The 13,641-nt window shown below is 36.9% G+C and overlaps 1 protein-coding gene across 4 annotated transcripts in view; it reads left to right on the forward strand.

The window, feature by feature from the left end:
* Positions 1-13,641, forward strand: part of ATG10 (autophagy related 10) — a 260,178-nt gene that overhangs the window by 168,876 nt on the left and 77,661 nt on the right. For all 4 annotated transcript variants that reach the window (XM_043593209.1, XM_043593201.1, XM_043593216.1 and 1 more), the window contains one exon: positions 5,793-5,890. In XM_043593209.1, the coding sequence (XP_043449144.1) occupies positions 5,793-5,890 (98 nt within the window). The remainder of the gene's footprint in view (positions 1-5,792; positions 5,891-13,641) is intronic.

Consider the following 13,641-nt stretch of genomic DNA (forward strand, 5'->3'; position numbering starts at 1 on the left):
GTACATAGAAAATTATGGGGTTGAGACTCAAACTCTTTAGCTCATTTTTTACTGCATGATGCAGTAACCAAAATTTAGGAAACATGTAGGTTAACTGATGTCATATGTAAGTAAAGAGAAGTTTCCATAATCTGTATTTTTGGAATTTTTTTTTAGGTTTCCTGAGATTAATAAAGACACAAAATGATAGAAATGTACATAGGAATAAATCAAAATTACAGAATTAGGCAGCATAGTTTCTGGTATGAATGTACATGAACAATTAACACTCATTTCATATCACAATATAATTTTCTCACTGAAGCAAAAATGAATTTTCCCCTTTGGTGGAGCATCATCTCTGCCTTACTGTGGAGTATGACATGAATTTTATATCCTTCAAAGCTCTCTTGAAGACAGTATATTGAATAATGACAGATTTCTTTGTGAATAATACACCCTTTCCTTTTTATTTCTAGTGACCACGTTCAGAACATTATTATTCAACTTACTGTAAATAATGTATACTCTCTGTAATCTTCATTTTAGGAGTTATGAAATTTTAGTGAAACCATGCACAATAGGATAAAGGTGACTTCTGCGTGCTTGTGCTAGAGTTAGGTGGTGCCTGTGAAATATCTCATGCTGTTATTTGATTCATGAAAACTAATAGCCCTGAGAAATTTAATTTAGAGAGCCGCACATTTTGAGTAATATATAGATTACTTGACATGTAGGTTATTATTCAATTGAGAGATTTTATATGAAAATTGTTAAATTAAATGCTACTGGCAGTTGCTAAAGATTGTACTTTTTAATTATTCTATTTTTCATCCAATGTCTCTTCTTCTTTTGTCATTGACATTCTAGGTTGCTGACAGAATATTCCTTTAGCTCAGATGTGTATTGTCATTCCAGGAGATAGAGGCACACAGTAGGCACTCTATAAACACTTGTTAAATAAATGACCTTAATTTACCATGCTTACTTTGTAGGTTGCCGCTGAAATTATTTCAGCTTCTACTTCAATTTTTCAAGTATGCAAGGGATTTTACTGAGCTTCTCAGCCTCAGTGTGATTAATGAGATTTCTAAGCATGTTAAAATTGGTGCTATCGAATATCTTAGGTCTAAAACTAGGGAGTTGTTGATTGAGTATGCTTATGTCATATCTGACTGAGGCCAGACAGAAAAAATAGACCCTCTTAGCATGATTTAAAGTTTCTGATTGAAGATACCTTCAACTGAACATGAAGGCACATTATAATGTGTTTCATGAGCTTAACTAAATATTTACTTATGCCCACGATTTTATGTTAAGTTAAAGTTTCAGGTCTTTGGTTTTCTTTTTTTTTTTTTTTTAATTTTTTTTTAACGTTTATTTATTTTTGAGACAGAGAGAGACAGAGCATGAACGGGGGAGGGGCAGAGAGAGAGGGGGACACAGAACCGGAAGCAGGCTCCAGCCTCTGAGCCATCAGCCCAGAGCCCGACGTGGGGCTCGAACTCATGGACCGCGAGATCGTGACCTGAGCTGAAGTCCAATGCTTAACCGACTGAGCCACCCAGGCGCCCCAGGTCTTTGGTTTTCATAAATAGATAGATTCAAAATCACAAAGTCCAGGGGTACCTGGGTGGCTCAGTCATTTGAATGTCTGACCCTTGATTTCAGCTCAGGTCATGATCTCAGGGTCATGGGATCAAGCCCCACGTTGGGCTCTGCACTGAGCATGGAGCTTGCTTGGGATTCTCTCTCTCTCTCTCTCTCTCTCTGTCCCCCTCCCTCCCCAGGTTGTGCATGCTCTGTCTAAAATTTAAAAAAAAATCACAAAGTTCTTTAAAGAACTGTAACATTTAAGCTCTACTTCTATGACATGATTTTTTAAATCTATTTGATGATCTCAGTTTAATGGTTTCACTGGAATTTCTGAAGTTTCCATTTGGTTTTGAAATAGAGTCACAATAATATTTTGAATATATTTTATGATTAGGTCAAAAATTTTTGTTTTTGCATAAAAGATCATAAAACTAACTTCTGTATGTCTTTGATCATGAGGGTAAGAGCTGTGACTGGGCACATTGATGATAAAGGGTTAGGGAAAAGAACCCACATCATAATTCATTAAGTTATTATTGTCATATGTGTATGTGGGAGGCAAAGCTATATTTCCCAAATCATCTGCAGTGGAAATGGTCAGCAGAAGCTGGAGAGATTGGCACTCTTGTCAGAGTAGCTAGTATAAGCACTCATTTAAGCATCATCAATCCCTTTTTTTAAATATTTATTTATTTTGAGAGAGAGAGAGTCAGAGCGTGATCAAGGGAGTGGCAGAGAGAGAGGGAGATACAAAATCTGAAACAGGCTCCAGGCTCTGAGCTGTCAGCACAGAGCCCGACATGGGCCTTGAACTCACGAGCCATGAGATCATGACCTGAGCCAAAGTCCTATGCTCAACTGACTGAGCCGCCCAGGCACCCGATTCATGTTTTTTTAAAGCATATTATTAATATATTTTTTTATTTTAGAGAGAGATGGCATGAGTCATGGAGAGAGAGAGGGAGAAAGAGAGAGAGAGACACACAGAGAGAATCTCAAGCAGGCTGCATGCTCAGCGTGCAGCCCGACACAGAGCTTGATCCCACAAGCCTCCCATATACACATAAGACAATAATGAGCTAATGAAATATGATGTGGGTTCTTTTATCTAAGCCTTTACCATGTGCCCAGTCAGCTCATACCTTCACGATCACGAGCTGAGCTGAAATCAAGAGTTGGATGCTCAAATGACTGAGCCAGCCAGGCGTCTTAATACGTGTGTTTTTAAACAGTCTGTAAATGCGTTAGAGGATTTAATCACATCTATTCACTTAAAAAACACTGTTCTCTTTCTAGCAGGTAGGTAGCACTGTTACAAACATGCATGTAGGAGTATCATGCATCCTTTTATGCTTTGAACTTATTATTTTTAACTCTGTAATTATCTGTTATTCTAAGTTGAGCAGATCATTTTTTTAATTCCTCTGTTGTAATATGTTAGCTTTTTTCCCTGTAAATTTGGTGTTGTCTGAAAATTTATGTCACATACCCTCAATTCTAGCATCAAATCTGATGAAAATATTTTATACCATTTGTTCTGGGTCTTTCCACATTGCTGCTAGCTGCTGATTATTGCATTTTGTATGAATGGTTACAGCAGAATATGTGGGATTTTGTCAGTGGTAATATCTGAACCACTTACCCCATCCTTAGGTTGTTGGGTGGAATAATTTAAGGAGTAAAATTAAAATCGTTATTGACATTAAACCCAGCATTCTTCTCTAGGTCTGCAAAGCCTTTCTCTCTCTTAGAGGAAATAAGATTAAGTAGGGTGTCCTTTCATTTATCATTTATTCAGTAAATATTTATAAAGCATTTGCAATGTGTGAGTGAAGGGGCTTGGAACTGCACTGTGGGACTATAGTGGGGAAAGAATAAACATGGTCTCCACCCTCAGAGGCTGAGGGAACAGCAGGAAGGGCACTGAGACACCCCTCACAGGCCGAGGGAACAGCAGGAAGGGCACTTCCAGCAGGAAGGGCAATTCCACCTCCAGTGCAGTCATGAACTGGCTGCATAATTTTGGCTGATGTATGGTTCCCAAGACCTTGGTTGCCTTATTGATAAATTGAGTAATTATACCAGCTCTAACATTTTATTCTCCTACGACTTGATTTCTTCTAACTTTGACATCTGAAAATTATTTTAAAAGCATGTCATCTGTTTATAATTTTATTATTTGGTTTACTTTTTAACATTGAAGTACTTAAGATCCTATTCCCCTCTTTGAACATCAGTGCGCACACACACACACACGTGTGCACATACATATTTTGAAGATGTGTAGTGCTTATCTTAAGGGCAAAGTTTGGCCCTATTCTGTAAATGTGTTCAGAAAACAATATAACACAGATACTGAAGGCAGCTTGTTTTTAACTTGTAGCTAAACATGACATTCAAATGTTAATTGGATGAATAAATCTTGTTCATTTTACAGACATGGAAATGTCAATGGAATAAAACTATTTATCACAAGATAATGGTCTCCTGCCGCCAGATAAATGCCAAGATGAAGATACTTATTGAAAATGTATCAAAATATTCTATTGCTATTTATTGAAAATAAAGGTTGAGGAAAAGTTCAACTTTTCAGGTCAAACATGAGAAATGCCCTGCCTATGGTATTAATGTATTATATCATCAAACACAATGTGCATGGTGTAGGAACATGAGAAAATTCTAAGAAATAATGGCCCTTAAGTGAATCCCTTAGCTTTGTAGTGTGAAAGTTACTGGAGCCGTTCAGTGGGAGCTAGGAGGAGATACCTACTATGTATTAAGCTCTGACTGTGTGCCTGACCCAGTCCCAGGTGTGTTCACTGATGCACACCTGTTCACGTGAACAGAATTTGAAAAGGACAATTATCCTCATTTACAGGTAAGGTTGAAAGCCAGATAGCTTGCAGTCACATAGAGAGTGCTGAATTCAAACAGCAGAATTCGAACTCAGAATTCAACAACAGAATTCAACAGCAGAATTCAAACTCAGCCTGGACTCCCAAGTCCAGAGATCTTCTCTTACACTTCGCCATCTCTACTTAAACTCCATAAGTCTGAATGAAATACCCTTTGCTTTTGGGGGTGTGGTTTGAGTAGATTATTTCTCTGAGTTTTATTGTAACCTGATGACCAAATACGTCTTCGGGTCTAATGATTTGACGTACTGATGAGCTTTCTTTAAGTGTTATTTTCCACTTGCCTAAAGAAGGGAGCACACTCATAAGTTCTGAGGACTTGATAGCTCTGAGTGGAACAGTAGCATTAAATTCTAGTAGTAAGACCACCTTCTGCCAGCAGTTTGTGCTTTCAAGGTCTTTAGGTAATTTTCTCTTACTACTTCATTTTGCCAATTTAGACACCTATTTCTCTACTAACCTTATGCCATAGTGGCCTTCATAAAATAAATTATTTGGATTGTTACGAATATAGGTTAATTGTCAAAGCTGTTTAAAGAAAGGAAGAGAGAACTCTTGTTCACTAGACATTGTCTTAATCTCTTCATACTGATTCCTTCTCATGTCCCTCCAGCCTTAACTATTCCTTCTCCACCTGTCACAGACACTGGGTGTTAATGGCTCCCTCCTCTGGACTGTCTGAGAATTGCAGTTTTCATCTTGGCAGTGACCGCTTTCTACCTAGTGTTTTAGTATCAATATACTCTTGATATACTTGTCATAGTTTCACTAGCAAATGGTACGCTTCTTACTAGGAGAAACTGTGTGCTTTCCTTTTCTCTATTCCCCATGGTACTCCGCAGTGTGATTTGAACATTACAGATATTTAGTCAATGAGAGAGTGAATGAAGCATGTGTATGGTCTTTGATTTAAGAACTAGAGGGAGTATTAAGATTTCAGAGGTATTCATTGTGCACCCTTGTGAATATGGAAGTCTGTCTACCTGGTCTTTTTCCTATGCTTGTATCTATTAGTCATCTCTAAAATACATTTGGATTTTATTTATTTTTCAGAATTCCTATAGGCAATGAATGAGCAGATAATTTAACTGCTAGATGCTTACAAAGGAGAGAAGCTTGACTGTTTAAATTTCCCTCAGGAAGAAAATAGTAATTCCTATAGCACTCTTTTGATACATAAGTAATATGTGTACTAGCAAAGATTTTTTTTAAAAATATAATATTCTTCTAGTAGTTTTAGATAGACACCAAGCACCATTGTGTCAAATGGATTACTGACAGTCTTTACCATGCAATTTGCAGATGGAAGACCTTTAGCTCTGAAGGACATATGGGAAGGAATCCACGAGTGCTATAAGACAAGGCTGCTGCAGGAGCCATGGGACACTATTACCCAACAGGTTAGAGAATATTTTTATTTTATTATATGTCATTCTTTCCCTCTGCTCGTATTTTCTTCTCGTATTCTCTCCCCTACTCTTTTTGCCTATTTCATTTCCCTATATCCTTACACATTTCAGTTCAGAAACAGTTTCCTTTAAAACACCTTCTCAGATCCAGAGTTGGTTTAGCCTTCCTGTTATAAACTCTCAAAACATCCTATAATTTTCTGTTATAGTGCTTATCACAATTTTAAATTATATATTTGGATAGTTTTTAAAAAACATATTAACGTCTTTCTTTGTCATTATACCGTGTGCTCCCATGTGGGCAGACCCTGTTTTCTTTCTCTTTATGGTACACCTAGCACTGATACGGTACTTATCATATAGTGAGCGGTCAATAAAAATGTATGAAGGAAATGAGAATAGAAACTAAGTTGGCATATTCACTAAGAAGTACATGATTTAGCTTGTGTCATCTACAGTGCTTCAGAGTTTTACTCATAGGTACGTTTGCCAAAAAATTAACTTTTGATTAATAATAGGTTTGCAATAAGTGATCTGAAAAAAGTAGAGAAAATGCATCTGCAAAAGTAGATATAAAAAGTAGATTTGTAAAAGTAGAGAAAAATAGATCTGTCAATCATATAAGTCATTATTACTGCCTTGCTAAAATCAGCAGTTAATTATTTTAGAAATTTAAAAATACTCATCACCTTGCAACCAATCATGGTCTCCTTAAAAATAATTTTTACTTATATCAAAAATCTTATTTTTTCCCAGCCTCTGTTAAGCTTAATCAAAGCCTCCTTTAAAAATGACCTTATCAGCCATTAAAATTTTTATGCTCTCTTATGTGTTTGATCATAATAATGACAGTTTACCTCCCAATCAGCATAAGAATCCTTAGTATCTTATAAGTAGTTCTTTGACAGTGACTCCAAAGGACCATTTTGTAGGTTTTAATTAGGGACAAAACTAGGTTTAAGTACACAGCCCCTGAAATTAATCCTTTCTTTTCCCTTCCCATCATTGCACTCACACATAGATCTAGTCCTGTGGCCTCACCTGGAACAATTAGTAAGCCCTTGAACCTCAGGTCTGCTCCTTCACTCCCTGCTCCTACCATTAGTCACATCCTCCTAACCATGGTGCACTTATCTTGCCTATGTGTAAACCTGCAGTAGCTTCCAAAAGCCTATGCCATGTGGTCTAAATGCTTGACTGGGGCTCTATGGCTGCCATCCCCTGGCTCTAGCCTACACTTTTGAGCTGATCTTCTACTCCTACTCCACTCTGTATAGCCTCAGCTCCTTCTGAACAAGGCTTTCCATTTTCCAGAAGCTATTCTGTGCACTTTGTTCTTAGAATTCTTTCCAGACTTAAAGACTTCCCTATTCCCTTTGTTCTATCTTTATATTTCCTCTTTGTTCTCTCATGTTTCTTTCTTGAAACCACTTCAGCTCACAAAAGTGACCCCCTCTGAAATTCCAGTAGTGTAGACCAGGCATGGGTGGTTGCTATGAAGAAGGATAAAGAGTTATATAAGCAAATCCAATCATAAAGATTTTTGGCAAGAGTGTTTTATTTTATGCAAAGCATTTTATTTATTTACTTAATTTGTTTTTCTTTTACCATTTATTTATTGTTGAGAGATAGAGACAGACAGAGCATGAGCAGGGGAGGGGCAGAGAAAGAGGGGGATACAGAATCCAAAGCAGGCTCCAGGCTCTGAGCTGTCAACACAGAGCCTGATGCCAGGCTCGAACCCACGAACTGTGAGATCATGTCCTGAGCTGAAGTCAGAATGCTTAACCGACTGAACCACCCAGGCGCCCTGATTTTTTTTATTTTTTAAAGGTTATTTTGAGGGAGAGAGAGTGTGTGGACAAGTGGGGGAGGGGCAGAGAGAGGGAGGGAGAGAGAGAGAGAGAGAGAGAGAGAGAGAGAGAGAGAATCCCCTAAGCAGGCTCCACACTGCCAGCCTGGAGCCAGACGTGGGGCTTGATCTCACGAACCATGAGATCATGACCTGAGCCAAAACCAAGAGTCAGACACTTAACTGACTGAGCCACAAAATGCCCCTATGCAAAGCGTTTTAGATTAACCTTTAAGTATTGAGTGCTACGAGTTTCAATTCCATTGTTCTGCTAGTGACCACAGACTGTCTCCAAATGTATACTGTAGTGTCAGAATCCACAGGACCCAGAAAATGTTTGGTTACAAGAGTCCAGGAAGATGGCAAAAAGTAGAGGCAAAAGATAGATAACAAAGATCCCGAAACACACATGTATTTCACTTTAGTGCCTTTTTTGTCTGTTCCTTTTAATTTCCATTTTGCGTTTTGTTCCTGAGCCCAATTCTTATCCTTTTCCTTTTTCTGCTACTGGCAGCCCTGTTATTAATCTCAGTGCAAGACCATAGCACAATTCCTGGTGATCTGTGTCATTTTGGGTTTTAATTCTATGTGTCTCTGTTCTGACTTGTGACCTATGAACAAGACTTTGGACTCAACTGTATTTTCTTAGTTTCCTAATACCATGTTACCAACAGATTTCTTTCTATTGATAGAATCCTAAGTTGCTAAACCAGCCAAATGAACCAATCTGTACATGGATTGTTTTTAAAGAAATTGACTAATATATTTTCATTTGTGGATACTTAAGTGGCAGATAGACAGCTTATTAACCATCTTTTTCCTACCTGTCATAGTATAGTAGTATAAGTGCTGATTGTTAACACCCAAGCATGGGGCTCACTTAATGGGAGGGATGGTTGGTATCACCAAAGTACGGCACAACTGTAATATTTAGTTGTTCCTTTGGAACTTGTCTTATGGGGATTGATTTGTGGACAGGTATCCCACTTCTGGCAACAAACTTTGTTTAAGCTTTAGAATTGCTTGTCACGGTGCATGTCCAGTGTGTAAAGACCTTGCCAGGGAAACTCTCTTGTTGCCTTTGCATTCCTGACATGTGAAAGTCATCATGAATATCTCCTTTGGAGGTCTTGGCTTTTAATCCTAGATTCGTTAATGAGTTGGTATTTGCATGCTCTTTTTTGCTTGAGATCTTTGAGAGAGTGGGTCTTCATTTTTGTAAAGCCCATCTGGAGAAAAAGTAGGTGTCCTCAGTGGGGTAATGGGGATGGTGTGATGCAGACTAGGGGAGAATGAGCTGATAGAATATTGGCGACACTGAACAGTAGATAGCGTTTTGCAGAATTATATTAAAGAGCCATTAGCTTGCAGACTGAACGTGATAATAATATCCTGTCCTCCAGAGTGGCTTAAAGACAAAAGCAGCCCTCACATAATATAAAATGCATTTCACTTCATTTTAAGGCTTGATTGTGCTCATATAGTTTGTTGCTCTTCATCTTTAGTAATCACACTTCTGTTCTCTCAGCATTTGTCTTGATGATAAGGACCTGTTCATGTCAGACATGAATGCTCTCTTTTGATGACAAGCCACTAATGAATCTCATACATTTGATTATGGTGATTACTTACCTGCTTTTGTCCAATATTACGAATTACCTATTATCTCAACCCTGTAGCCTAATAAAGAACTTCTGAAAGTAAGTTAACAGATGCCTAGGTTGGATCTGCCCAAATTGGTACAATGAATGTTACAATAATGATCACTCATAGGTGTGGGCTGTTTTAGGTAAAGAACTCCTGTGATCTTGGCACAGACTAAAAGTCATAATATAAGAAAGTATACCTTCAATTTTACTTGAAGATGTGTGTGTTTATGTATGTGTGTGTGTAAGTGGTCAGATAAGTAATTGTTTTGTACTAGTTTCTTGTTTGTCAACTTTATATTATGGAAAATTATAAACATATACAAAAGTAGAGGTAATAGTATAATACATTTAAAAACTAATGGTCAATCTTATTTATTTTAGTGTCTTACCCAATCTGGAATTTTTTAAAGCAAATCCTAGATATGATATCTCATCCATAAAAATTTAAGTATGTATCTGTAAAATATAAGGGCTTTGCACCAGTGTTTATAGAAGCTATATCCATAATAGCCCAAGTGGAAACAACTCTGATGTCCTTCAGAGCATGGAGATTAAACAAAGTGGTACATCCTTACTAGGGAATACTACTAGGTAATACAAAGGAACCAACTACTGATATGCTGACCAACCTGGATGAGTGTCCAGAGAATTATTCTCAGTACAAAAAGCCAACCTCAAAAGGTTGCATAGTATATGATTCCATTTAATCTAACATTTTTTAAGTGACAAAATTATAGATTAGAGAATGAATCTGTGGTTGTTGGGTGTTAGAGAAGAAGGTGTTCCTGGGAAGGAAGAGGGTATGGCTATAAAAGGCAACACGAGGGAGCCTTGTATCAATGGAAATATCCTGTAACTGAGTGCATCAATGTTAGTATCTTGGTTGTGATATTGTACTATAGTTTTGTAAGATGTTACCACTGGGGAACTGGGTGAAGGGTATGAATGATCTTTTTTTTTTAAATGTTTATTTATTTTTGAGAGAGAGAGGGAGAACAAGTTAGGGAGGTGCAGAGAGAGAGGAAGACAGAATCTGAAGCAGGCTCCAGACTCTGAACTGTCACTGCAGAGCCCAACGTGGGGCTTGAACCCATGAACTGTGAGATCATGACCTCAGCTGAAGTCAGACACTTAACCAACTGAGCCACCCAGGTGCCCCATGAATGATCTTTTTGTATCATTTCTTATGACTACATGTGATTCTACAGTTATCTCAAAATAAGAAGTTTAAAAAAAGATAAGAACTCTTAAAAATAACATAACCACATTTCTATTATCACAAATAAATTAATAATTTCTTAATATTAAGTAAGCAATTGATGCTTAAATTTTAATAATTGTTTTTTTATAGTTTCTTTGAATCAGGATTCAAATAAGGCTTATACGTTAAAGTGGTTAACAACCCTTAAGACTTTTGAAACTAAGATTCTCATTCCCCTCTCTCTCTTTTTTTCCTCACAAATTTTTGTTGGAGAAACAAGGTTTTTGGTCCTGTAGTATTTGTAGTCTGTTGTTTTGTTGTTATTGTTTTGTTTTGTTTTGTTTTGTTTCTGATTGTATCTCTGTGATGTTGTTTGGTGTGTTCTTCCTGCGTTTTCCTTAAACTTGTAGTTAGACCTGGAGGCTTGATCAGATTCAGGTTTGTTTTTGGGGGCATGAATACTTCATAGATGATTCTGGATACTTCTATCAAGAGGCACATAATGTTTGGTTATCTTTCTTTTTTGTGTTGTTAGAAGCCATTCATGATTATTGCCTAGATCCATTAACTCATTAGGGGTTGCAAAATAGTGATGTTCTAATTCTATCATCCATTATTTATGAGCTGGACTGCTTTATAACAGCAGTTTCCTTCACCAGCTTAGTTACTTGAGGTATGTTTCGTATAGAAAATGCAGGGTAAATGTTCTAGCATTTAAGATAATGAGCTGGTTCTCTAGCATCCTAAGGTGACCAAGAAATTTTTCTTATGTATCTTTGTGGACTTGTGGATGTAAATGTTTTATGCATTTCAATTCATTATAGTAATTATCTTTATGGTTGCTTGATTTGCCTCATGTTTGGCCACTGAAAGTCTCTTTAAGTTGGCCCCTGAGTTATTTTGATATAACCCAAGTAGCTTTTTGGTTTGAAAAGTTGTTGCTGGTTCATGTCATGCAGTTCATGCCCAGACTTACCCCCCCATCTGCAAAGGAGGCTTGCTTTCTTTCAGAGCCTTTATCAAGGTGCTGGAGCCAGACAGGGTGAATACCACCGCTTACTAGCTGTATGAATTTGGGCAAATTACAGAAACTCTCTGTGTCTTATTTTTCCATTAAAGATAATGACAGCATCTACCAAGAGTTGTTGGGAAGACTAAGAAAGAGGGTTGCATACAAAACTCATCCTGTGCCATATCTCCTTGCATATATTTTCTAACATCTGAACTGTGTACCTTAAGTTTGGAAACCAAAACTTTTGAGGTACTTTGTTTTTTGATCCCACATGTCTGGGGAAGGCTGAGTACAAATAAATGAATGGGATTGGGTAGATAAAGTTGGAAAGAAACTCGTTATGTTTCCTTGTGTGATCCCTTATAAGTATATGAGAACTGGATTAAATATTGGCAGGAAATAGAGTTAAGAGGAACCTGTGCAATGCACATTTTACATATCCCAAATACCATTAATTTCATTTTGAAGACTTCATCATGTCTAAAACATGCAAAAATATGGTAATTAATTTCAGTGAGTTTTCATCGTATTTCCATGATAATCTCTCAGGGTAAAAAAAAAAAAAGAAAACACAACAAAAAACAAAACTCCTTAGACACCTTTTGGTGAAGAGATTGCTTTTGACTCTCGGTGATGCAGGAAGTCACCGGTTAAGGAGTCTTAAATAATGAAGCTTGATGTGTTGCCTCGTGATTTATAATGATGGCTGATAAACTGATGATTTAATTGTGCTTCCTCTAGTAATAATCTTAAGTGCTCAAGTGAAGTTCCAGTGATTGGCTTTCTTCTGAACTCAGTCTCCCTGGAGTCTTTAGGCATCTCTTTTACACAACATCCGATAACTGACTTTTAACTGTTCCTATTTTAAATAATACAAATCAATTAAAACACACAGCTGTTTAACAAAACTTCTCGATGTTGGTACAGGTCTCTGTGGGTATTTCCTGATGGCTCATAATGACATCAATTTACTGCACCTGGTAGGATCTGTGTGCACTGGAAGTGGCTTAATTCTTAAATGACAAGAAAATTAAGAAGCCTTTTATGGATTGTTGCTGCTGCTTCAGAATCACTGCCAGCACCATTGCAGACTCTTTCATGGTGCAGTTTTATTTAAATGGCACTGCAGACACCATGTGATTGTTTTCTCTGTAATTTGCCACTAATTTGTTGATTCTGGGTTTCTAGGTATTCATTCTGGACATTCATAAGTAACTTTAGTGGGTAGGTTTTATAGTGCCGTAGTAAATGCATCTAGCTTGCAGACTTTTTGTAGAAACTTTCCAGTGTTTTCACAGTACTCAATGATTCTACCACACTGTACTATCTTACGAGAGTAGAATATGCTTTCATCACTGTATCTCATTTTCTTTGGTATCTTAAGATAATGATGACAGTGCTATTTTTCTCTGTCTCTATTAGTAATTATTTCTAGATTGTCAGTCTGCACATGCATTGTGACTTTTAATATTTATTGAATGCTGATGCTGTACTTCACTTTCCATATTCATTTTTTTAATCAATTCAGAAATATCCATTGTCACTTACACTCCACTGTGCTTTTCTTCTTGTGGGGTAAAAAACACATTTTCATAAGTTTTGCTTGTTCCTTAGATTAAGAAGTATATGAAACCTTGTTCTCTTTATCTTTTACTAAATAATTAATTTCTCTCACAATTTTCTTTGATTTTACACCCTGAAATGTTTTTAGAAAGCCTTAACTTTATCCTAGATGCTATTTAGTCACTGGTATGATATTATTTTCTCATCCAACTTTTACTTTTTAAAGTTTTCTGGCCATTAGCCACTAATTAAGTGTTCAGAATAGTCTAAGTAGAATTGGGGGAGGTGTGATTTATTATGTAAGACCCTTGTCTTACTAAATTAATTTCTATTCCATTTAAATGAGAGTTCACATAAATAAGCAAGGAAAGCTTTTTTTTAATATAAATAACCAGCTTATATTGGTATATTTGGGTTTTATTTCTTTAAATTGAAATTTATTTTGCTAGGCAATGAAAACAAGAG

Source organism: Prionailurus bengalensis, chromosome A1 (genome assembly GCF_016509475.1).
Source record: "Prionailurus bengalensis isolate Pbe53 chromosome A1, Fcat_Pben_1.1_paternal_pri, whole genome shotgun sequence".
Classification (NCBI taxonomy): domain Eukaryota; kingdom Metazoa; phylum Chordata; class Mammalia; order Carnivora; family Felidae; genus Prionailurus; species Prionailurus bengalensis.